Genomic DNA, 27,355 nt, shown 5'->3' with positions numbered 1-27,355 from the left:
CCATCTACACATTAAATACATTTTTTGCAAATGTATTGAAAATGAAATAGAAATATCTCATTTAGATAAGTATTCAAACCCCTGAGTCAATACATGTTAGAATCACCTTTGTCAGTGATTACAGCTGTGAACCTTCCTGGGTCTAACAGCACACTTTGACTGTACGAAACCTCCACATTATTTAAATTCTTCAAGCTCTGACAAGTTGTATCGTTGTGTGTCGAACTGCTTTGCTTTATCTTGGCCAGGTCGCAATTGTAAATGAGAACTTGTTCTCAACTTGCCTACCTGCTAAATAAAGGTTAAATAAATTAAAATAGTAAAAGTTGGTTGTTGACCATTAGACAGCCATTTAAGTCTTGCCTTATTTTCAAGTCGATTTAAGCCAAAACTAAGTAACTGCAGTGTATATTGTTTTTTAGGTTATTAAAATATGAAGACTTGCTCGTGTTTTGTTTGCCCCAAACAAACCATGTATCCAAGACCTTCAAATGTTTTAATCCTACTTGGTGTAATATCATTTATGGATTCAAATCAAGTATTTAGTGTGTAAGGACATGTTCCATAATACTGAACAAAAGACCAAGTCTTGTCTTTATGCTGCTTAGTTTAATTCAGACCAACCACCACAGTTCTTAGTCAAAATCAGACCAACCACCTCAGTTCAGAAAATCAACATTGTTTTGAAGAAATACTTTAGTACACAAAATGCACAAAGTATTATGTCAGTGTTATTTGAAGAATAGTTTATTTTGGGGGTTAATGTTTAATTTCTCCATGCTTCCTCCTGACAGTGCATTGTTGCAGCACAAGAGGGGCCTCATTATGGTTGTATCACACACAAATTATGCCTGATGAAATACACAATCAATGGGATTTACACATTTTGAATTTACATAGATTTTACACTCAATTGAGACTTCAGAGGAGAGAAGAGAGGAAAGAAATACAAATCCACCCAATGAAGAGGAAGATATCCAAGTGGTCTCTCTGGTCTATGTTCCTCAGAGAAGATCTCCTGCAAGACAAAAACGGTCAGCCCCAGTGTTCTACTTCCCAGTCGTGTGTGTGTATTACCGTATGCATGCGTGCCTCACATTTAGCCACAGGTGTAAGCCACATCCAGGTACTTGTAGGTTCCTACACAGGGATCTCCATACAGAGAACTGGACGCCGGGACGTCACACTGGCTCTTCCCATTACACCTGTGTCAACGACAGGTCCAGGTTAACACTACAATCATGCGTTTCTAATAGTACACACTGCAGGTACAATACCTCTCTGCCACCTTACTGGTGGTTATGGATTGGCTGAGGCAGTTGGTGTTGGCTAGTTGGTTAGCGGGCCGTTTAAAGGAACACACTAGCTGGTCACGGCGGCCATAGTTGGCACTGTAGATCTGGATCGTTCCTTCATCTGAGGGAGATGAGGAGGAGAGGTAAGATTGGATGTCTTTGGTGTGTTCTAGTGAAGGTAATATAAGATATTAGATATAGATATAGTGTGTGTGGCCTCCACGTGCCTGTTTGACCTCCCTACAACACCTGGGCATGCTCCTGATGAGGTGGCGGATGGTCTCCTGAGGGATCTCCTCCCAGACCTGGACTAAAGCTTCCGTCTGTGGTGCAACGTGGCGTTGGTGGATGGAGCGAGACATGTCCCAAATGGGCTCAATTGGATTCAGGTCTGGGGAACGGGTGGGCCAGTCCATAGCATCAATGCCTTCCTCTTGCAGGAACTGCTGACACACTCCAGCCACATGAGGTCTAGCATTGTCTTGCATTAGGAGGAACCCAGGGCCAACCGCACCAGCATATGGTCTCACAAGGGGTCTGAGGATCTCATCTCAGTACCTAATGGCAGTCAGGCTACCTCTAGCGAGCACATGGAGGGCTGTGCGGCCCCCCAAAGAAATGCCACCCAACACCATGACTGACCCACCGCCAAACCGGTCATGCTGGAGGATGGTGCAGGCAGCAGAACGTTCTCCACGGCGTCTCCAGACTCTGTCACGTCGGTCACGTGCTCAGTGTGAACCTGCTTTATTTCTGTGAAGAGCACAGGGCGCCAGTGGCGAATTTGCCAATCTTGGTGTTCTCTGGCAAATGCCAAACGTCCTGCACGGTGTTGGGCTGTAAGCACAGCCCCCAACTGTGGACGTCGGTCCCTCATACCACCCTGATGGAGTCCGTTTCTGACCATTTGAGCAGACACATGCACATTTGTGGCCTGCTGGAGGTCATTTTGCAGGGCTCTGGCAGTGCTCCTCCTGCTCCACCTTGCACAAAGGCGGAGGTAGCAGTCCTGCTGGTGGGTTGTTGCCCTCCTACAGCCTCCTCCACGTCTCCTGATGTTCTGGCCTGTCTCCTGGTAGCGCCTCCATGCTCTGGACACTACGCTGACAGACACAGCAAATCTTCTTGCCACAGCTCATATTGATGTTCCATCCTGGATGAGCTGCACTACCTGAGCCACTTGTGTGGGTTGTAGACTCCGTCTCATGCTACCACTAGAGTGAAAGCACCCCCAGCATTCAAAAGTGACCAAAACAACAGTCAGGAAGCATAGGAACTGAGAAGTGGTCTGTGGTCACCACCTGCAGAACCACTCCTTTATTGGGGGTGTCTTGCTAATTGCCAATCATTTCCACCTGTTGTCTATTCCATTTGCACAACAGCATGTGACATTTATTGTCAATCAGTGTTGCTTCCTAAGTGGACAGTTTGATTTCACAGAAGTGTGATTGACCTACAGAGTTACATTGTGTTGTTTAAGTGTTCCCTTTATTTTTTTTAGCAGTGTATACATAATCGTATGAGAGGAGAATATATTCTAGAGCATCAGAGCCTTGCCACATTCTAATAGAGCATCAGAGCCTTGCCACATTCTAATAGAGCATCAGAGCCTTGCCACATTCTAATAGAGCATCAGAGCCTTGCCACATTCTAATAGAGCATTACCACATTCTAAGAGCATCAGAGCCTTACCACATTCTAATAGAGCATCAGAGCCTTACCACATTCTAATAGAGCATCAGAGCCTTCACACGTGATGCTGCGTGCTGCCAAGACAAACAAACAGGAATTACACACCACACTGGCCACTGCTGGGCAGACATAAATAAAAGACATACATTTTCATAGCAGACATTAGCCTGGTTTAGTATTTTGTATTATTATACATAGAAACAGACTGACTTGCTGGGAGGCAGGTGTAGGTGGTTTCCAGGTATTTGTAGATTCCAACACAGGGGTCAGAAGTACGGAAGACTTCAGTGTTCACTTCACACACCTGTTTCCCATTGCACCTGGGGGATATCAGGAGGTAAGATGAGCTATGGCTGGGATTTAATCAAACGTGGTGTCAACAAGCATGCAGCGCTTGACATTTGAAGCAAACATTTGCAGTGTTTATTAGGAACATCAGGAAATTTGGCTTTAAAAAGGCACATTGATACTGCAATGTGCTTTTCAACAAAGTGCCTCTGAATCCCAGCATGTCTTTATCAAATAAATACTGACTGTACCTGTGTGAGAGGACCTCCAGGGTGCCCGTCTGTGAACACTGTGTGTTGGTCAGCTGGTTGGTAGGTCGTCCTTCTTTGCAGGTGGTTCCGTCAGTCCTTCCATACAGAGCTCTCTCAATGAAGATCACTCCAGAATCTAGCAGGGCAAGAAAAATCAACATGTAAAGAAACAGACAGCACTATGGAGAGACCATCAGGATAGAATGTGTGTGTTCTTACCACAGATCAGGAACTGGACGTTTTCTCCATTGTCACAGGTGACCACTCTCGTCGCTGAGTGAGAAACAATCACATATACACTGAACAAAAAATAACGCAACAAATGTGTTGGTCCCATGTTTCATGAGCAGAAATAAAAAATCCCAGACGTGTTCCATATGCAAAACAGCTTATTTCTCTTAAATAATGTTTTATAAATTTGTTTACATCCCTTTTAGAAAGCATTTCTCCTTTGCCAAGATAATGTAGCCACCTGACAGATGCGTCAAATCAAGAAGCTGATTAAACAGTATGCTCATTACACAGGTACACATTATACTGGGAACAATAAAATGTGCAGTTGTCACAAGACAATACCACAGATGTCTCAAGTTGAGGGAGCTTGGAATTGGCATGAATGTCTACCATAGCGGTCGCCACAGAATTTCATGTTAATTTGTCTAACATAAGCAGCCGCCAACGCTGTTTTAGAGAATTTGGCAATATGTCCAACCGGCCTCACAAACGCAAACCATGTGTACCACTAATCCGGGACCACCACATCCAGCTTCTTCACCTGCGAGATTGTCGGATATGCCCTCCGACGAAACATCACATGCAAAGCGTCAATACAGAACTAAGATCAAATCGTACTACACCGGCTCCGACGCCCGTCGGATGTAGCAGGGCTTGCAAATGTTTACAGACAACAAAGGGAAGCACAGCCAAGAACTGCCCAGTGACAAGCCTACCAGTCGAGCTAAATTACTTCTATGCTCGCGTCGAGGAAAGTAACACTGAAACATGCATGAGAGCATCAGCTGTTCCAGATGACTGTGATCATACTCTCCGCAGCCGATGCGAGTGAAGCCTTTAAACAGGTCAACATTCACAAGGCCGCAGGGCCAGACGGATTACCAGGACGAGTACTCCGAGCATGCGCTGACCAACTGGCAAATGTCTTCACTCACATTTTCAACATGTCCCTGACTGAATCTGTAATACCAACATGTTTCATGCAGACCACCATAGTGCCCAAGAACACTAAGTAAACCTGCCTAAATGACTATCGACCCATAGCACTCACATCTGTAGCCATGAAGTGCTTTGAAAGGCTGAACACCCTTATCCCAGAAACCCAAGACCCCACTCCAAAAAGCATACCGTGCAAACAGTTCTCGATTGCACTCCACACTGCCCTTTCCCACCTGGACAAAAGGAACACCTATGTGAGAATGCTATTCATTGACTACAGCTAGGCATTCAACACCAGAGTGCCCTCAAAGCTCATCACTAAGCTAAGGACCCTGGGACTAAACACATCCCTCTGCAACTGGATCCTGCTCTTCCTGACAGGCCAACCCAGGTGGTAAGGGAAGCTTACAAAACATCCGCCACACTGATCGTCAACACGTGGGCCCTCAGGGGTGCGTGCTCAGTCCCCTCCTGTACTCCCCCTTCACTCATGACTGCACGGCCAGGCACGACTCCAACGCCATCATTAAGTTAGCTGATGACAACAGTGGTAGGCCTGATCACCAACAACGACGAGACAGCCTATAGGGAGGTCAGAGACCTGACCGTGTGGTGCAAGGACAACAACCTCTCCCTCAACGTGATCAAGACAAAGGAGATAATTGTGGACTACAGGAAAAGGAGGACCGAGCACGCCCCCATTATCATCGACGGGGCTGTAGTGGAGCAGGTTGAGAACTTCAAGTTCCTTAGCATCCACATCACCAACAATGTAACATGGTCCAAGCACACCAAGACAGTCAGACTAAAAAGACTTGGCTTGGGTCCTCAGATCCTCAAAAGGTTCTACAGTTGCACCATCGAGAGCACTGTGACGGGTTGCATAACTGCCTGGTAAAAAGAAAATGATGCGCTCACACACAATCACCAACGTACCTGCAGCTGGTAGTGTACAGCAAACTGCAGCCAGCACTGAAACACATCACACAGCTAGTTCAGCTTTTCTAACCTTGGTCAGTCTCATCGCAATTCTTTACAGAAGAGTAGTGTACAGCATATACAGTAAGTATATAAATAATGTACAGTATATAGTATGGTACTGCGTATAGACAGACATGGGACATCACCTAGTCCTCAGATAATACAGGATGCTGTATATTAGACCTGGGTCATACTGTTGATATTGGACTTCAATTTCTTTCTATACAAACTGATTTAGAAACTTCTGGAAAATACTGGAATGTATATTTTAAACACCCTCAAATACATATTTTGTTACAAGTCAGTCAGTATACTCACAGGTGAACGCAGTCAGTCTGACAAGGAGCATGATGCTGGATACAGGTGTGGTAGTAGCTGGTTCAGTTGTAGTAGTAACAAGTAAGATGTTACAGATGGTCACCTGGACAAATACACTTAACATTTATTGATACTTGCAAAGAACAGATCCTTGTTTACAAAGCATCAACCAGGAACACAAAGCACAGCAGATTAGCAGTCAACTCGGCAACACAGAACTAAAATCTCAGGCCAGCTCAAACCACATGTACTGTGTGACGGTGCCGTCCTCCCGTTACGCAATCACCACAGCGTGAAGCCCATTTTAGTTATCGTTGGGTTTTATTTTCTCTGGGTGTCAATCTACCTGTGATTATGTCACGTAATACAGTTTCAGTAAAAAGTTTAGTTAAATCTAATTAACCAGTGCTTAATTTTAGCCGGCTGGCTGTTTTAAACATTCGTTGGGAACCTTTTTTGCCAGACTCAGTACCTCTCCCAGAATTTCATTTTTTATCTTCACTTTTCCCAATGTGAATATTATAATAAAAATATATCAAAGTTAATTCGAGTTACCTCATTGGCAATTCTTCCATACAGGCCATTCCCAATATTTCAAATACAATCACAGGAAAAGACAGGTTGGCTACCAAAATATATTTAATCAGCTTCCAAATATTGTTGTACAATGTAAAAAGGAGAGAGATGGTCTTTTGGCAGGAACATGTCAGACATCTCCGGTGAGATTACTGCCCATCATTGGGTGAGTCAGTGACACTGGTAGCTATTTTCAGTGTCACTGACTTGCCGAATGAAGCGCAGTACTCTCGCCGGGGATGTCTGACATGTTGTGCCAAAACACCATCTCTAGACTAACTTCGTCCTCATATTGTAGCCTACAATATATGAGTCTCCACACACCTAGGCCAAGGCTATTGATGGATTCAAGACAAGGTGGTTTTTATTGAGCTCAGAGTCAGTTTGTCAGTGTCAAAGTAGCCGGTCATTGTGATCATTTGTGCACTATTAAAGATTCTGCCAAAGTCAGTCATGTAAAATTATGCAGAATTGCATTCAATGTATTTATATAAAAGGCCACATTTTTCCCAGACCCTAGGCTACAAAAAGTGTGTAGTTCTACTCTATGCAACTATACACATGCACAATCTGTTCTCAGAACATTTTGTATTATTCTATACTTAAATCCATAACACTCCATTTAGTATGATAAATCACATATTATATGGTATGAATTAATTTGACAACATCCATCATGATATGAAACATTACAAATTAAAATGCATTTTATGTTACAAATTAGCTAAGGTTAGCTAAAAGGGTTCACTAAAAGGGTTAGGGGATGTGTTAGCTAACATGCTAAGTAGTTGCAAAGTAGCTAAAAAGTAGCCAGTACTTGAAAAAATATTAATTACATTTGCCTTATACACCCACCCTGCCCAACCACCATGCTTACATTTGTCTTAAGTAACCATACTGAATCATTTTAAACTGAGTGTTCCGGATGTACTTTTACTACGTATAGTCTGAGACCAGGCTGCAATGCGATGAAATGCATACAATGCTTTATTATAAAAGTGATACTCCTTCATGCGTTCCGGTACCTCAGAATTCCCCAGGTCACCACCCCCTTCTCGCGCTCACTTTTTTTTCCGGAACCTACCAATTTACCATTTTCATGCGCAGGTCTTCCCATATTCACATAGATGACTACACCATATGTGATTGAATCGCAAGACAGCATTATATTGGTTTTTCATTTCAATAGTACAATCGCCAGTTACCATAGATTTACATAATTTACGCTGTTGTTTCTTTATTGGACCAATTGCACGTGTACACTTTGATTGTTTCAAGTTATTTGTATTGTTTGCTTATCTCACCCTGAGCTGACTTGTTTCTCCTGCGTCTCTGAAAGGAGCGTGCTCAGGTATTAATGATTATATATCCTATAGCAGACGTCCCCAATTACATTCAGCCGTGGGACGATTTTTCTTTACGGGAATTCTATTAATGCCCCTGGCCTGCGCCCCGGGTGAACCCGGTAAGCGTTGATTGCCTTCGTTTTGAAGGCAATGCCTCCCGGCATTGAGCTGAGTGCCCCAAATTTGGTCGGATGGAGAATTGCACACACCATGCTTACATCACTGGGCCCGTAATCAACCAATCAAACTTTATTGGTATGGTAATATTTACCTAATTTGTCAAATCCTAAAAGAGGGTTAGCAACCTTTTGTTGTTCAATGAACGGGGAGAATTACTGTTGGAAGATGGAAGAAACTGGGGTTTTGTTTGACACTACTAGTGAGTCGAGTGAAGCTAATAGTACAGAAAGTGAGAATGAGTGGGTTACAGTGGCGAAGAAAAAGGTAAACAAGAAAAGTAAAGCTATGTTGGAAAATAGGGAACCACTAGACTCGTTTTTGGTCCTAGTCAGGGTTTTGGATGAATGCTACTTGGGAAATCCGTTCAATGTCTCCAGGAAAATCTGTAATGTGCTGGAAGAAAGTGTGGAGTCGGTGAGAGTCACAAGAAGTGGTGTTATTTTTGTTTATGTCTGTGGAGCAGAAGAAGCTGTGTGTTGAGCAGTGGCGACCCGCCATTCAGGACAGGTGGGGCTCTGAGACCAACATTTTTAGCAACAAATGTATAAATATTTGGGGGGGGGGGCTTGCCTGTTTTGCATGTTATTTTGGCATTAATACGTGTCACATGTCAGTTTGAAACAATGTAAACATATATATATAGAGAGTTAATAAAGCTGCATACAATGTTGGGCTGTGGTTCAAACTCAAAGTAGACAGCCCTCGGCTCTTGGGGGAATCCCTGCTGCTTTGTTTGTCTTTGGTCCAAATGATTCGCCAAGCAAGGGAAGTTTGCAACACAAGCCCCTCAGCCCTCGTTTTTTAATGGAGTTTGCGAGTGTACAATTATGTTCACATCGGAGCCTGAAAAGCCCCATAATTCAGTTTGTAAACTTAACCTAAACTTAAGCCTGAACTTAACCTCAACGTCAATATGGAGTCAACATACAAATGTAAGTAGCTACCGGTGGCTGAAAACCCAATCATTGCGGGATGAACAGCTGATGAATTTCTGGGCAGAGGCGGTCCATTTAAAAATCATTCCTTCCTCCCTCGCCCTTTGCCCTGCAAGTGTATACTCGTCAGACGTCTTGATACCTCATCAGAACTGCCCACTTAATTTGAGGGCTGGGGGATAGGGTATGTCTTGTAAGTGTTTGGAATGCAGTGTAAGTAAAAACGAATGTAATTGAAGTTAGAAATTGTGCTACTAATGCACAAACACAAGTTTTTGTTTGGTTAGCTTTTGGAAATTGTAGAAATAAAACATTTTCCTCCTTCAGAAGTAGCTAAGCAGGCTAATGTTAGTTAGCAAATTAATTTGCAAGCTATCATACAGTAGGTGTATATTAATAATTATGTAGTTAATGAGTAGACATGCAATCATATAAAGCACCCACAAGCTACCGGTGGCTGAAAACACAATCATTGCGGGATGAACAGCCGATGAATTTCCGGGCAGAGGCGGTCCATTTAAAAATCATTCCTTCTTCCCTCGCCCTTTGCCCTGCAAGTGTATACTCGTCAGACGTCTTGATACCTCATCAGAACTGCCCACTTAATTTGAGGGCTGGGGGATAGGGTATGTCTTGTAAGTGTTTGGAATGCAGCCATGGTCTCGTTTTTTTGAGTAAGGCAAGTCAAAAATGCAGGAGTTTCAGCCTAGCTCAGTGCTTTCTGTGGTGGTGGGGCTGGACAGCAGAAGATAGGAGCATTGTGCCGTGATTGGCTCAGTGTTCTGTCACTCATGGGATCCTTACGCAATAGCCAAGCGTAAGTCCTTAGAAAGGGTAGACATCCAACATTTCAGCCAGTGTGCGGGGGCACTGGTTAGTCAGTACAGTATCTTTGATTGGACTGATCATATCAACATCTTATTTTCACAATCTTAATTGTGAAATGATGAAGAGAAATATAGATAAAACATATCGGTGCTCATCGGCCATTGGACATAAACATTACACAACCATTTGGAGATCGCAAATTCAACAATGAGTGGTTTGTAAGGAATTGGTGACAGTGCCTAACTGCAAGCGTTGCAGCTGGGAAGTCGGGAATAAACAGCTCAAACTGGGAAAATATATTTTGAACCTTCATTCAACTCAGAATTGTAAATCTGTCATCTTTCTCTTTGCTGACAAAATTTGTCCACAAGGACAGCCGCGCCATTTTCCTGTTCAAGCATATCACAACAAGTGAGTCCAAAAAGGTCTTATGCTGCTTCATAAATGATGTACTGTAGGATACCAGAGAGATATCTCTCTTGTAGCTAAGAAACTAATACTAAGTGTATGTTGTGTAGTAAGCTGTTAGTAGCCCATGTGCCTCACCCTAATAATTTGGTCTATTTTCACCAACGTGGTATTGTAAACACATTGTTCCTGGCCGGTGTGTGCTTGTTTACTAAATTATTTTGTACAGCTCTGACAGTGCTACTGATAGTAGTGATGGCGCTTGTTTTTTTGTAAGGCTCTAAATGAGGCTGAATTAACTGTTTCACTGCCCTACATGGCTCTCAAATCAACATGTAGCATTTTACTCTCCCTTGGTTGATGAGAAGCCTTCACTGGTCTTGGTGGCTCTACTACCAAATCAAATCAAATCCAATTTTATTTGTCACATACACATGGTTAGCAGATGTTAATGCGAGTGTAGCGAAATGCTTGTGCTTCTAGTTCCGACAATGCAGTAATAACCAACAAGTAATCTAGCTAAACATTCCAAAACTAAAAACTACTACCTTATAGACACATGTGTAAGGGGATAAAGAATATGTACATAAAGATATATGAATGAGTGATGGTACAGAGCGGCATAGGCAAGATACAGTAGATGTTATTGAGTACAATATATACATATGAGATGAGTATGTAAACAAAGTGGCATAGTTAAAGTGGCTAGTGATACATGTATTACATAAAGATGCAGTAGATGATATAGAGTACAGTATATACGTATACATATGAGATGAATAATGTAGGGTATGTAAACATTATATTAGGTAGCATTGTTTAAAGTGGCTAGTGATATATTTTACATCATTTCCCATCAATTCCCATTATTAAAGTGGCTGGAGTTGAGTCAGTGTGTTGGCAGCAGCCACTCAATGTTAGTGGTGGCTGTTTAACAGTCTGATGGCCTTGAGATAGAAGCTGTTTTCAGTCTCTCGGTCCCTGCTTTAATGCACCTGTACTGACCTCGCCTTCTAGATGATAGCGGGGTGAACAGGCAGTGGCTCGGGTGGTTGTTGTCCTTGATGTTCTTTATGGCCTTCCTGTGACATCGGGTGGTGTTGGTGTCCTGGAGGGCAGGTAGTTTGCCCCGGTGATGCGTTGTGCAGACCTCACTACCCTCTGGAGAGCCTTACGGTTGTGGGCGGAGCAGTTGCCGTACCAGGCGGTGATACAGCCCGACAGGATGCTCTCGATTGTGCATCTGTAGAAGTTTGTGAGTGCTTTTGGTGACAAGCCAAATTTCTTCAGCCTCCTGAGGCTGCGCCTTCTTCACGATGCTGTCTGTGTGGACCAATTCAGTTTGTCTGTGATGTGTACGCCGAGGAACTTAAAACTTACTACCCTCTCCACTACTGTTCCATCGATGTGGATAGGGGGGTGTTCCCTCTGCTGTTTCCCGAAGTCCACAATCATCTCCTTAGTTTTGTTGAAGTTGAGTGTGAGGTTATTTTCCTGACACCACACTCCGAGGGCCCTCACCTCCTCCCTGTAGGTCGTCTCGTCGTTGTTGGTAATCAAGCCTACCACTGTTGTGTCGGCTGCAGTGAAGGAGAGTCCGCCTGTTTTGGTTGCAGGCCGTGTCAGTGGCACTGTATTGTCCTCAAAGCGGGCAAAAAAGTTATTTAGTCTGCCTGGGAGGAAGACATCCTGGTCCGTGACGGGGCTGGTTTTCTTTTTGTAATCCGTGATTGACTGTAGACCCAGCCACATACCTCTTGTGTCTGAGCCGTTGAATTGAGATTCTACTTTGTCTCTATACTGACGCTTAGCTTGTTTGATTGCCTTGCGGAGGGAATAGCTACACTGTTTGTATTCGGTCATGTTTCCGGTCACCTTGCCCTGATTAAAAGCAGTTGTTCGAGCTTTCAGTTTCACGCGAATGCTGCCATCAATCCACGGTTTCTGGTTTGGGAATGTTTTAATCGTTGCTATGGGAACGACATCTTCAACGCACGTTCTAATGAACTCGCTCACCGAATCAGCGTATTCGTCAATGTTGTTGTTTGATGCAATACGAAACATATCCCAGTCCACGTGATGGAAGCAGTCTTGGAGTGTGGAATCAGATTGGTCGGACCAGCGTTGAACAGACCTCAGCGCGGGAGCGTCTTGTTTTAGTTTCTGTCTGTAGGCAGGGATCAACAAAATGGAGTCGTGGTCAGCTTTTCCGAAAGGAGAGCGGGGCAGGGCCTTATATGCGTCGCGGAAATTAGAATAGCAATGATCCAAGGTTTTTCCAGCCATGGTTGCGCATTCGATATGCTGATACAATTTAGGGAGTCGTGTTTTCAGATTAGCCTTGTTAAAATCCCCAGCTACAATGAATGCAGCCTCAGGATATATGGATTCCAGTTTGCAAAGAGTCAAATAAAGTTTGTTCAGAGCCATCGATGTGTCTGCTTGGGGGGGAATATATACGGCTGTGATTATAATCGAAGAGAATTCCCTTGGTAGATAATGCGGTCGACATTTGATTGTGAGGAATTCTAAATCAGGTGAACAGAAGGACTTGAGTTCCTGTATGTTGTTGTGGCCACACCACGTCTCGTTAACCATGAAGCATACGCCCCCGCCCCTCTTCTTACCAGAAAGATGTTTGTTTCTGTCGGAGCGAAGCGTAGAGAAACCAGCTGGCTGCACCGACTCCGATAGCGTCTCTCCAGTGAGCCATGTTTCCATGAATCAAAGAACGTTACAGTCTCTGATGTCCCTCTGGAATGCTACCCTTGCTCGGATTTCATCAACCTTGTTGTCAAGAGACTGGACATTGGCGAGTAGAATGCTAGGGAGTGGCACGCGATGTGCCCGTCTCCGGAGCCTGACCAGAAGACCGCTTCGTTTCCCCCTTTTACGAAGTTGTTTTTTTGGGTCGCCGGCTGGGATCCATTCCGTTGTCCTGGGTGAAAGGCAGAACACAGGATCCGCTTCGCGAAAGTCATATTCTTGGTCGTACTGATGGTGAGTTGACGCTGCTATTATATTCAGTAGTTCTTCTCGACTGTATGTAATGAAACCTAAGATGACCTGGGGTACCAATGTAAGAAATAACACGTAAAAAAAAAAAAAAACTGCATAGTTTCCTAGGAACGCGAAGCGAGGCGGCCATCTCTGTCGGCGCCGGTTTAATGGCTCTGCTGAAAGCCAGGTGTAACAGTGGTAAGGTGTTGGGACTCTGCTGTTGGGACAGCTTTATGTAGGCCCTAACAGTTTGTGGGCACCGTTTGTCACCGTTCTAGGGCAATTCATGTATTGTTTAGTGTTGTTGTGTAGTTGCTTTACTGGCATGCACCCACTTTAAGAAATAATCATTTTGGTTTCACTAAGATTTACATGATAAACTCGCCACTGGTGTTAAGACTCAAAGATATATAATTGGAATGTTTCCTGTATGGATTTTCATAGCAGGGAGGCTATCAAGGGGGTTATTTATTGGGTGGAGCAAGAAATTAAGGCAGAAGATATAACGGAAGACATAGATGGAGTTGTTGGTGCACGCCGATTGACCTGTATGGTGGACGGAGAAAAGAAGTTCACTTCATCCATGCTACTGTTCTTTGATGAAGAGTCTCTCCCTTCTCATATAAAGTTAGTATTCATGAGATACCCTGAAGAGATTTTGTGCACAAGCCTCTTAAGTGTCATGAATGTAAAAGATCTGTCAAGTGTGTGCAGAAGGGAAGAATATCGTATACCAGATGAAGGGAAATACTGCAAATGTGGAGGTGAACATGTGCCTGAATTCTTGGAGAATGAGGTGGCAAGGGTAAGGAGTGTCCAGTCTCCTATCTGGAGGTGTTGAGAAAATTGGAAGGAACGAGTGGCGGGGAATAAGCAATGGTAGTAGAGCCACCAAGACCAGTGAAGGCTTCTCATCAACCAAGGGATAGTAAAATGCTACATGTTAAAAAGGTGGACTTAGTATTATTTATTGCAATGATCATATATATATAGACTTGAAATCACTGGCCACTTTAATAATTGGAATACTAGTCACTTTAATATTGTTTAACGTTTTGCATTACTCATCTCGTGTGTGTGCGTGTATACTGTATTCTATCCTATTCTACTGTATCTTAGTCTATGCCGCTCTGACATTGCTTGTCCAAATATTGTTATATTCTTAATTCCATTCCTTCCACTCCTTACTTTAGATTGTGGGTATTGTTAGATATTACTTGTTAGATTTGACTGCACTGTTGGAGCTAGAAACACAAGCATTTCGCTACATCTGCAATAATATCTACTAAATGTGTATGTGACAAATTTAATTTGACCTATTGGATTTCGAGGTAATTTTAACTAGTGTTATAACTGGAAGTCTACAGGAACAATTAGCATGCTAGCTGTTCCTGTTCATCCAACTCTGGGGAAGTAAATAAATAGCCTCATTGCCAAAATCTCAAACTATCCTATTAGTTTGTAAGAAATTAGTCATTGGAGTTAATTACAAGGGGAGCCTTTTTTATTGTTGTGGTTATTCTGTCAAATTCGTAGGTGGGACATTTTTAAATGGTCATTTTCCGGATGGAAAAACAGTTTGTCAACTTAAACGACCAAAACCAGATAGAAAGAATTCAGAAACAATATTGAACTTAATATATTTTGAATAATACCATCTTTGAGAAGGAACAATCCAATGAAAGCTCCACGGTCAGGGCGAATCAGAAATACAAAAAACAGGCATTCAGGGCACATGCTTCTTGATTGTGTTATGCTTGAGCAGAGGAACACAGCATTAGCCATGGCAGAATGCATAGAATTGCAGGATATTATCTTTAAAACTGCAACATTTTCTCTGCTCAATGAGAAAATGTGTAGAATTGCAGAAAATTTGCTTCATAAAAGCAACATTTTCTACTTTACCCTTCTAGCTATATGGCTGTTCAAGTGTATACTTCCTCTTCCAATGAACTGTGGGGAGGTCAAAATATACAGTATGATGGGGATCCCTGGGTTGCCGGTTTGCCTGAGTGGGGGTCCTTGGGCACAAAGTTTGAAAACCCCTGTATAAAATGGTATAGGCTACTTTCAGTCATTAATTTCTTAGTCTCTCTTTCACTCCTCTCTCAAGAGGACCTGAGCCCTAGAAGCATGCCTCAGGACTACCTGGCCTGATGACTCCTGGCTGTCCACCTGGTCGTGCTGCTGCTCCAGTTTCAACTGTTCTGCTTGTGGCATAGCACTTTGTGACATCAGCTGACGTAAAAAGTGCTTTAGAAATATATTTTATTGATAAATGTTTCAGGGTTATTTAATCAGCATTTATTAGTATCAATGAATATTACTATAAATAGTTTTTGATGCGACATTGAATTTGGGTTCAGATTTTGTGACTTAGTAAGTAGTCTTGAACTCACCAAAATAAATCCTCTGGCTTCAACCTCATGATCAATTCTAAACTTAGATGATCTACTTACCTGGGTGAGTTTTAGTCGGAGTAATGTATGTGTGTGTGAAAGCTACATGGATCTCAGAGCTACGCAGCAGGACACTCCAGCCTCCAGCCACAGTGCCTCTCAGAGCTACGCAGCAGGACGCTCCATCCTCCAGCCACAGTGCCTCTCAGAGCTACGCAGCAGGACACTCCATCCTCCAGCCACAGTGCCTCTCAGAGTTACGCAGCAGGTCGCTCCATCCTCCAGCCACAGTGCCTCTCAGAGCTACGTAGCAGGACGCTCCAGCCACAGTGCCTCTCAGAGCTACGCAGCAGGACGCTCCAGCCTCCAGCCACAGTGCCTCTCAGAGCTACGCAGCAGGACGCTCCAGCCTCCAGCCACAGTGCCTCTCAGAGCTACGCAGCAGGACGCTCCATCCTCCAGCCACAGTGCCTCTCAGAGTTACGCAGCAGGTCGCTCCATCCTCCAGCCACAGTGCCTCTCAGAGCTACGCAGCAGGACGCTCCAACCTCCAGCCACAGTGCCTCTCAGAGCTACGCAGCAGGACGCTCCATCCTCCAGCCACAGTGCCTCTCAGAGCTACGCAGCAGGACGCTCCATCCTCCAGCCACAGTGCCTCTCAGAGCTACGCAGCAGGACGCTCCATCCTCCAGCCACAGAGCCTCTCAGAGTTACGCAGCAGGACGCTCCAGCCTCCAGCCACAGTGCCTCTCAGAGCTACGCAGCAGGACGCTCCAGCCTCCAGCCACAATGCCTCTCAGAGTTACGCAGCAGGTCGCTCCATCCTCCAGCCACAGTGCCTCTCAGAGCTACGCAGCAGGATGCTCCAGCCTCCAGCCACAGTGCCTCTCAGAGCTACGCAGCAGGACAATACAGAAGCCCATTATCCAGCCTTTAAACCTCTTTACTGGGACACAGAGACATCTACAGCATAGGAACTAGGTTAGACTTATCACAGATCATAACAGCAAGGCCTGGAGGATTCTACAAGATACTATCATCCTGTTGAGAGGATAGTGTGAGTGAGTGGAGGCATGATGTATGGATCTGTGTTACCATGAGAGAGGCAGATCCACAGGGGAGCTCTCTCTCCCTCTCGTCCCCTTCTCCCCTTTCTCCGTCTTTCTCTAGACATGACGGCACCTGCCACAAATTCCTGACGCACCAGTACTTAGACTCACCCCGTGGCCACACACATTCACACACACACCAACACACATGCACTATTCTATCTACACACACACACAACACACATGCACTATTCTATCTACACACACATTCACACACACCAACACACATGCACTATTCTATCTACACACACATACACCAACACACATGCACTATTCTATCTACACACACACACACACACACCAACACACATGCACTATTCTATCTACACACACATTCACACACACCAACACACATGCACTATTCTATCTACACACACATTCACACACACACTCACACCAACACACACACAATTCTATTTACACGCACATTCAATGTTCTATCTAGTGGGTTGTATTCTGCTGCCTGGTCTTGTAGATGTTCCCTCACATTTTGCCTGATTTAAGTTACATAATAAATGAATCATTGATTCAAATGGAAAACAGATTGTATTTTTGCCTTTGGGTTGTCCCCAAACTTTCTGGTTACACAGCTAGAATGATATTAAGAAATATTAGACAGTGAAGTCATCAAATTGAAGATTATCCAGGAAGTATATCGGCATTGGAAGCCAAATTGAACTCCCAATGAATGGAGCTGACCAAAACAATGGAAACAGTTGGCTCCGATACTTACAGGTCTCATGACATCTCCGTCTAATCTCTCATTTTTTATTTTTGAACCTTTATTTAACTAGTCAAGTCAGTTAAGTTAATATTCTCCTCACATAAGTCAGGTCATATCAGAAGAGATTTAGGGGAAGAGCTTTCACTGATTCAGATGAACACCCACTTTCACAGTAATTGTCCTCTGTTACAAAATGTTGATTTATCACCGTCTTGTAACGACATTTGTCTGTTGAAAGAAGAGAGTCGGACCGAAATGCAGCGTGTAGGTTACTCATGACTTTAATGAAAGAATACGTACATGAAATAACTCAATATCATACAAAGCAAAACAACAAACGGAACGTGAAACTAATTACAGCCTATCTGGTGACTACAACACAGAGACAGGACAAACACCCACAAAATACAACGTCAACTCAGGCTACCTAAATACGGTTCCCAATCAGAGACAACGATAAGCAGCTGACTCCAATTGAGAATCGCCTCAGGCAGCCAAGCCTAACTAGACACACCCCTAATCAACACAATCCCAATTACTACAAACCCCAATACGAAACACAACATATAAACCCATGTCACACCCTGGCTTACCAAACATATACCAAAAACACAAAATATATTGACCAAGGCGTGACACGTCTCTAATGTTCTTGGTATACCGTTTCCTTTTGTGAGTTGAAGGAGATGCATGAAATGATGTTTATTGCCTGTTTACATTGAATAATAATTTACCCTCCAATATCCCTGTGTTTTGGCTTTGTTGGTATACCCCAGGTTTTGTGGAGGGAAGACTGTTGGAAAAGCATTCCAGATGAAGCCGGTTGAGAGAATCCCAAGAGTTTGCAACGCTGTCAAGGCAAAGGATGGCTACTTTTGAAGAATCTAAAATATATTTAATGTAAAACTTTTTTGGTTACTACATGATTCCATGTGTGTTATTTCATAGTATTGATTTCACTATTATTCTACAATGTTGAAAATAGTAAAAATAAATACCCTTGAGTAGATGTGTCCAACCTTTTGAATGGTACTGTAGATTTGAGCAATAAGGCCTGAGGTGTAGTATATGGCCAATATACCACAGCTAAGGGCTGTTCTTATGTGCGACAGAGCGCCTTAACACAGCCCTTAGCCGTGGTATATTGGCCATATATCAAACTCCCGAGGTGTCTTACTGCTATTATAAACTAATTACCAACGTAGTTATAGCAGTAAAAATATAAATGTTTTCATACCAATGGTATACGGTCTGCTATACCATGGCTGTCAGCCAATCAGCTTTCAGGGCTCGAATCACCCAGTTAATAATTTATTTTTGACTACTGTAAATATGAGCACCCACTGCTTTTTTTGTATGTGTAGACTACCATCTTCTTTGGACGCCAGGTCCTGGTCAATTCTTAATGGACAACTGGAAAGAGTTGAACATTTTCTTCTTCTGTTCATGCTGCTGGGTTGGACAGTGAGGTAGTGACAGATACTACAATAACTCAGGTCTGTGTGTAGAGTGCCTTCAGAAAGCATTCATACACCTCGACTTACTCCACTTTGTGTTACAGCCTGAATTCAAAATGGATGACGAAATAAGTCTCACCCATCTACACATTTAATACATTTTTTGCAAATGTATTGAAAATGAAATATAGAAATATCTCATTTAGATAAGTATTCAAACCCCTGAGTCAATACATGTTAGAATCACCTTTGTCAGTGATTACAGCTGTGAACCTTTCTGGGTCTAACAGCACACCTGGACTGTACGAAACTTGCATATTATTTAAATTCTTCAAGCTTTGACAAGTTGTATTGTTGTATGTGTCGAACTGCTTTGCTTTATCTTGGCCAGGTCGCAATTGTAAATGAGAACTTGTTCTCAACTTTCCTACCTGGTTAAATAAAGGTTAAATAAATTAAAATAGTAAAAGTTGGTTGTTGACCATTAGACAGCCATTTAAGTCTTGCCTTATTTTCAAGTCGATTTAAGCCTAAACTAAGTAACTGCAGTGTATATTGTTTTTTAGGTTATTAAAATATGAAGACTTGCTCGTGTTTTGTTTTCCCCAAACAAACCATGTATCCAAGACCTTCAAATGTTTTAATCCTACTTGGTGTAATATCATTTGTGGATTCAAATCAAGTATTTAGTGTGTAAGGACATGTTCCATAATATTGAACAAAATACCAAGTCTTGTCTTTATGCTGCTTAGTTTAATTCAGACCAACCACCTCAGTTCAGAAAATCAACATTGTTTTGAAGAAATACTTTAGTACACAAAATGCACAAAGATTTATGTCAGTGTTATTTGAAGAATAGTTTATTTTTGGGGTTAATGTTTAATTTCTCCATGCTTCCTCCTGACAGTGCATTGTTGCAGCACAAGAGGGGCCTCATTATAGTTTTATCACACAAATTATGCCTGATGAAATACACAATCAATGGGATTTACACATTTTGAATTTACATAGAATTTACATCGATTTTACACTCAATTGAGACTTCAGAGGAGAGAAGACAGGAAAGAAATACAAATCCGCCCAATGAAGAGGAAGATATCCAAGTGGTCTCTCTGGTCTATGTTCCTCAGAGAAGATCTCCTGCAAGACAAAAACGGTCAGCCCCAGTGTTCTACTTCCCAGTCGTGTGTGTGTGTGTGTGTGTGTGTGTTACCATATGCATGCGTGCCTCACATTTAGCCACAGGTGTAAGCCACATCCAGGTACTTGTAGGTTCCTACACAGGGATCTCCATACAGAGAGTTGGACGCCGGGACGTCACACTGGCTCTTCCCATTACACCTGTGTCAACGACAGGTCCAGGTTAACACTTACAGTCCAGGTTAACACAGTCCAGTCACCACAGTCCCGTTAACAGTTAACACCACAGTCCCGGTTAACACCACAGTCCCGGTTAACACCACAGTCCCGGTTAACACCACAGTCCCGGTTAACACCACAGTCCCGGTTAACACCACAGTCCCGGTTAACACCACAGTCCCGGTTAACACCACAGTCCCGGTTAACACCACAGTCCCGGTTAACACCACAGTCCCGTTTCTACAGTCCAGGTTAACACTAGTCCCGGTTAACACTACAGTCATGTTTCTACAGTCCAGGTTAACACTACAGTCATGCATTTCTACAGGTAGAAGTTAACACTACAGTCATGCATTTCTACAGGTAGAAGTTAACACTACAGTACACTGCAGGTTTCAGTACCTCTTTGCTACCTTACTGGTGGTTATGGATTGGCTCAGGCAGTTGGTGTTGGCTAGTTGGTTAGCGGGCCGATTAAAGGAACACACTAGCTGGTCACGGCGGCCATAGTTGGCACTGTGGATCTGGATACTACCTTCATCTGAGGGAGAGGAGGAAGGAGAAAGGGGATGAGGTAAGGCTGGATGTCTTTGGTGTACAAGTGATTGTAATAAACAGTGTATAATACTGCTCTACTATATCATCATATGAGATGTGACTACACTGTACAGCAGTGTTGACCAGCTTACAACATTCTAATAGAGCAGCATACTACCCTGCATCCCACTGCTGGCTTGCTTCTGAAACTAAGCAGGGTTGGTCCTGTTGAGTCCCTGGATGTGTGACCAGATGCTGCTGGAGGTGGTGTTGAAGGGCCAGTAGGAGGCACCTTTTGCTCTGGTCTAAAAAAAGATCCCATAGCCCTGTGGGGTGCAGTCTTTCTGATGGGACGTTAAACGGGTGTCCTGACTCTCTGGTCACTAAAGAGCCCATGGCACATATCATAAGAGTAGGGGTGTCCTGGCTAAATTCCCAAATCTGGCTCTCACACCATCATGGTCACCTAATCATCCCCAGCTTACAATTGGCTCATTCATCCTCCTCTCCCCTGTAACTATTCCGCAGGTCATTGCTGTAAATGAGAATGTATTCAGTCAACTTGGTAAAATAATGTATAAAAATAGAGCCCCAAATTCTCGTGGGGCATCGGAGCCGCCCCACACTCTCGTAGGTGTTGAATTTATTATGGATAAATGAATAAACAATATCCCAATTTTAAATAGAATTGTATAAGAAGAAATTGTGGGACAGGACAAGGAGTAATAAAATGTTAATGAACACCCATTTGTTTCTGCCTAGTTGGAATGGTTGTGGACTGTGTAAACACATAAGGTCGTTAGCCTATGGTTGACCCAACTGAAACTTAGCTCTGGGGTTTTTAGATAAGGCAGTGAGTTCATTCCTAGGGTTTCTGTTAATTAAAACTGTCAGTTAAGTGGTGATCGATAATGTTGAGGGGTCAAAAGTTATCTGGGAGTGTGTTAGTAAGTTAGAATGAACTTTTCACCTTACTTTGTCCCGGTCGAGAGGGGATTCGGTTAAGGCTGTGAAATGACGTCCTGATCTGTATATAAACTCATGCATGTGTTTAAGTGGGAGCGCGCTCCGAGAATACATTCTATTACCTATTATTTAAAGACTGGTCTACGTCTATTTTATGCAAACAAGAAATCTTACAAATTCTCATAAAATAGACTAAGGGCTTTCAATTGATGAAAGCACATTGTTATAATTAAATTATACTAACAGTAGGGCATCAGAGCCTCACCACATTCTAGAAGGGCATCAGAGCCTCACCACATTCTAGTAGGGCATCAGAGCCTCACCACATTCTAGTAGGGCATCAGAGCCTCACCACATTCTAGTAGGGCATCAGAGCCTCACCACATTCTCGTAGGGCATCAGAGCCTCACCACATTCTCGTAGGGCATCAGAGCCTCACCACATTCTAGTAGGGCATCAGAGCCTCACCACATTCTAGTAGGGCATCAGAGCCTCATCACATTCTAGTAGGGCATCAGAGCCTCACCACATTCTAGTAGGGCATCAGAGCCTCACCACATTCTAGTAGGGCATCAGAGCCTCACCACATTCTAGTAGGGCATCAGAGCCTCACCACATTCTAGTAGGGCATCAGAGCCTCACCACATTCTAGTAGGGCATCAGAGCCTCACCACATTCTAGTAGGGCATCAGAGCCTCACCACATTCTAGTAGGGCATCAGAGCCTCACCACATTCTAGTAGGGCATCAGAGCCTCACCACATTCTAGTAGGGCATCAGAGCCTCACCACATTCTAGTAGGGCATCAGAGCCTCACCACATTCTAGTAGGGCATCAGAGCCTCACCACATTCTAGAAGGGCATCAGAGCCTCACCACATTCTAGAAGGGCATCAGAGCCTCACCACATTCTAGAAGGGCATCAGAGCCTCACCACATTCTAGAAGGGCATCAGAGCCTCACCACATTCAAGTAGGGAATCAGAGCCTCACCACATTCAAGTCGGGCATCAGAGCCTCACCACATTCAAGTCGGGCATCAGAGCCTCACCACATTCAAGTCGGGCATCAGAGCCTCACCACATTCAAGTAGGGCATCAGAGCCTCACCACATTCAAGTAGGGCATCAGAGCCTTACCACATTCTAGTTGAACATCAGAGCCTTCACACGTGATGCTGCGTGCTGCCAAGACAAAAACAGGAATTACACACCACACTGGCCAATGCTGGGTAGACATAAATAAAAGACATACATTTTCATAGCAGACATTAGCCTGGTTTAGTGTTTTGTATTAATATACATAGAAACAGACTGACTTGCTGGGAGGCAGGTGTAGGTGGTTTCCAGGTATTTGTAGATTCCAACACAGGGGTCAGAAGTACGGAAGACTTCAGTGTTCACTTCACACACCTGTTTCCCATTGCACCTGGGGGATATCAGGAGGTAAGATGAGCTATGGCTGGGATTTAATCAAACGCGTTGTCAACAAGCATGCAGCGCTTGACATTTAAAGCAAACATTTGCAGTGTTTACTGTGAACATCAGGAAAATTGGCTTTAAAAAGGCACATTGATACTGCAATGTGCTTTTCAACAAAGTGCCTCTGAATCCCAGCCTGTCTTTATCAAATAAACACTGTGTGACTGAGTGTACCACTGAGTGTACCTCTGAGAGGACCTCCAGGGTGCCTGTCTTTATCAAATAAATACTGACTGTACCTGTGTGAGAGGACCTCCAGGGTGCCCGTCTGTGAACACTGTGTGTTGGTCAGCTGGTTGGCAGGTCGTCCTTCTTTGCAGGTGGTTCCGTCAGTCCTTCCATACAGAGCTCTCTCAATGAAGATCACTCCAGAATCTAGCAGGGCAAGAAAAACAATGTAAAGAAACAGACAGCACTATGGAGAGACCATCAGGATAGAATGTGTGTGTTCTTACCACAGATCAGGAACAGGACGTTTTCTCCATTGTCACAGGTGACCACTCTCGTCGCTGAGTGAGAAACAATCACATATACACTGAACAAAAAATAAAAACGCAACAAATGTGTTGGTCCCATGTTTCATGAGCAGAAATAAAAAATCCCAGACGTGTTCCATATGCAAAACAGCTTATTTCTCTTAAATGTTTTACAAATTTGTTTACATCCATTTTAGTAAGCATTTCTCCTTTGCCAAGATAATCCAGCCACCTGACAGATGCGTCAAATCAAGAAGCTGATTAAACAGTATGCTCATTACACAGGTACACGTTATACTGGGAACAATAAAATGGGCAGTTGTCACAAGACAATACCACAGATGTCTCAAGTTGAGGGAGCGTGGAATTGGCATGAATGTCTACCACAGCGGTCGCCACAGAATTTCATGTTAATTTGTCTACCATAAGCAGCCGCCAACGCCGTTTTAGAGAATTTGGCAATATGTCCAACCGGCCTCACAAACGCAAACCACGTGTACCACCAATCCAGGACCACCACATCCAGCTTCTTCACCTGCGAGATTGTCGGATATGCCCTCCGACGAAACATCACATGCAAAGCGTCAATACAGAACTAAGATCAAATCGTACTACACCGGCTCCGACGCCCGTCGGATGTAGCAGGGCTTGCAAATGTTTACAGACTACAAAGGGAAGCACAGCCAAGAACTGCCCAGTGACAAGCCTACCAGTTGAGCTAAATTACTTCTATGCTCGCGTCGAGGAAAGTAACACTGAAACATGCATTAGAGCATCAGCTGATTCAGATGACTGTGATCACACTCTCCACAGCCGATGCGAGTGAAGCCTTTAAACAGGTCAACATTCACAAGGCCGCAGGGCCAGACGGATTACTAAGGAACTTCAAGTTCCTTAGCATCCACATCACCAACAATGTAACATGGTCCAAGCACACCAAGACAGTCAGACTAAAAAGACTTGGCATGGGTCCTCAGATCCTCAAAAGGTTCTACAGTTGCACCATCGAGAGCACTGTGACAGGTTGCATAACTGCCTGGTAAAAAGAAAATGATGCGCTCACACACAATCACCAACGTACCTGCAGCTGGTAGTGTACAGCAAACTGCAGCCAGCACTGAAACACATCACACAGCTAGTTCAGCTTTTCTAACCTTGGTCAGTCTCATCGCAATTCTTTACAGAAGAGTAGTGTACAGCATATACAGTAAGTATATAAATAATGTACAGTATATAGTATGGTACTGCGTATAGACAGACATGGGACATCACCTAGTCCTCAGATAATACAGGATGCTGTATATTAGACCTGGGTCATACTGTTGATATTGGACTTCAATTACTTTCTATACAAACTGAAATAGAAACTTCTGGAAAATACTGGAATGTATATTTTAAACGCCCTCAAATACATATTTTGTTACAAGTCAGTCAGTATACTCACAGGTGAACGCAGTCAGTCTGACAAGGAGCATGATGCTGGGTACAGGTGTGGTAGTAGCTGGTTCAGTTGTAGTAGTAACAAGTAAGATGTTACAGATGGTCACCTGGACAAATACACCTAACATTTATTGATACTTGCAAAGAACAGATCCTTGTTTACAAAGCATCAACCAGGAACACAAAGCACAGCAGATTAGCAGTCAACTCAGCAACACAGAACTAAAATCTCAGGCCAGCTCAAACCACATGTACTGTGTGACGGTGCCGTCCTCCCGTTACGCAATCACCACAGCATGAAGCCCATTTTAGTTATCGTTGGGTTTTATTTTCTCTGGGTATCAATCTACCTGTGATTATGTCACGTAATACAGTTTCAGTAAAAAGTTTAGTTATATCTAATTAACCAGTGCTTAATTTTAGCCGGCTGGCACCCTCCTGTTTTAAACATTCGTTGGGAACCTTTTTTGCCAGACTCAGTACCTCTCCCAGAATTTCATTTTTTATCTTCACTTTTCCCAATGTGAATATTATAATAAAAATATATCAAAGTTAATTCGAGTTGCCTCATTGGCAATTCTTCCATACAGGCCATTCCCAATATTTCAAATACAATCACAGGAAAAGACAGGTTGGCTACCAAAATATATTTAATCAGCTTCCAAATATTGTTGTACAATGTAAAAGGAGAGAGATGGTCTTTTGGCAGGAACATGTCAGACATCTCCTGTGAGATTACTGCCCATCATTGGGTGAGTCAGTGACACTGGTAGCTATTTTCAGTGTCACTGACTTGCCGAATGAAGCGCAGTACTCTCGCCGGGGATGTCTGACATGTTGTGCCAAAACACCATCTCTAGACTAACTTCGTCCTCATATTATAGCCTACAATATATGCGTCTCCACACACCTAGGCCAAGGCTATTGATGGATTCAAGACAAGGTGGTTTTTATTGAGCTCAGAGTCAGTTTGTCAGTGTCAAAGTAGCCTGTCATTGTGATCATTTGTGCACTATTAAAGATTCTGCCAAAGTCAGTCATGTAAAATTATGCAGAATTGCATTCAATGTATTTATATAAAAGGCCACATTTTTCCCAGACCCTAGGCTACAAAAAGTTACCCCATGTGTGTAGTTCTACTCTATGCAACTATACACATGCACAATCTGTCCTCAGAACATTTTGTATTATTCTATACTTAAATCCATAACACTCCATTTAGTATGATAAATCACATTTTATATGGTATGAATTAATTTGAGAACATCCATCACCCATTTTGTATGAAACATTACAAATTAAAATGCTTATTATGTTACAAATTTGCAAAAGTAATCAAATGTTACAATTCTAGATAGGAGGTAGGCAGCTGACGTCATATAGCTTGATAACGTTAGCTAGGCGTTACGTTTAGGAGCTAAGGGGTTAAGGTTAGCTAAAAGGGTTCACTAAAAGGGTTAGGGGATGTGTTAGCTAACATGCTAAGTAGTTGCAAAGTAGCTAAAAAGTAGCCAGTACTTGAAAAATTATTAATTACATTTGCCTTATACACCCACCCTGACCAACCACCATGCTTACATTTTTGTCTTAAGTAACCATACTGAATCATTCTAAACGGAGTGTTCCATTTACTTTTACTGCGTATAGTCTGAGACCAGGCTGCAATGCGATGATATGCATACAATGCTTTATTATAAAAGTGATACTCCTTCATGCGTTCCGGTACCTCAGAATTCCCCAGGTCACCACCCCCTTCTCGCGCTCACTTTTTGTTCCGGAACCTACCAATTAAGCACTGAATTTAACAAAGTGTTCATGCGCAGGTCTTCCCATATTCACATAGATGACTACACCATGTGATTGAATCACAAGACAGCATTATATTGTTTTTTCATTTCAATAGTACAATCGCCAGTTACCATAGATTAACATAATTTACGACATTTGCTATGTCATTTGTTGTTTCTTTATTGGACCAATTACACGTGTACACTTTGATTGTTTCAAATTGTTTGTATTGTTTGCTTATCTCACCCTGAGCTGGCTTGTTTCTCCTGCGTCTCTGAAAGGAGCGTGCTCAGGTATTAATGATTATATATCCTATAGCAGACGTCCCCAATTACATTCAGCCGTGGGACGA

At 43.1% G+C, this 27,355-nt stretch overlaps 1 protein-coding gene across 1 annotated transcript; it reads right to left on the bottom strand.

Moving 5' to 3' along the window:
• Window positions 1-729: 729 nt before the first annotated feature.
• On the bottom strand, window positions 730-27,355 carry LOC135575040 (rhamnose-binding lectin-like). The gene is made up of 18 exons (XM_065027179.1): window positions 27,250-27,355; window positions 25,220-25,322; window positions 24,857-24,892; window positions 23,755-23,808; window positions 23,539-23,674; window positions 23,137-23,246; window positions 22,958-23,002; window positions 20,722-20,860; window positions 20,199-20,301; window positions 5,999-6,101; window positions 5,636-5,671; window positions 3,746-3,799; window positions 3,527-3,662; window positions 3,198-3,307; window positions 3,017-3,061; window positions 1,278-1,416; window positions 1,098-1,205; window positions 730-1,018 (listed from the first exon to the last, which is right to left on the bottom strand). Exons 2-17 carry the CDS (start codon window positions 25,248-25,250, stop codon window positions 1,100-1,102), a joined length of 1,383 nt encoding a protein of 460 aa, XP_064883251.1. The 5' UTR covers window positions 25,251-25,322; window positions 27,250-27,355; the 3' UTR covers window positions 730-1,018; window positions 1,098-1,099.

Source organism: Oncorhynchus nerka, linkage group LG14, assembly GCF_034236695.1.
Source record: "Oncorhynchus nerka isolate Pitt River linkage group LG14, Oner_Uvic_2.0, whole genome shotgun sequence".
In the NCBI taxonomy this organism is placed as follows: domain Eukaryota; kingdom Metazoa; phylum Chordata; class Actinopteri; order Salmoniformes; family Salmonidae; genus Oncorhynchus; species Oncorhynchus nerka.
Note: the sequence above shows the minus strand (reverse complement) of the source record. Positions and strands in the feature narration are given on the sequence as shown.

Excerpts from the sequence above, each read along its gene's own strand:
- LOC135575040 (XM_065027179.1), bottom strand. The coding sequence starts at position 25,250 with ATGCTCCTTGTCAGACTGACTGCGTTCACCT. Across the intron at positions 23,809-24,856 it reads CTGTACACTACCAGCTGCAG|CGACGAGAGTGGTCACCTGT; the intron begins GTACGTTGGTGA and ends TTTCTCACTCAG. Across the intron at positions 23,675-23,754 it reads CGTCCTGTTCCTGATCTGTG|ATTCTGGAGTGATCTTCATT; the intron begins GTAAGAACACAC and ends TTGCCCTGCTAG.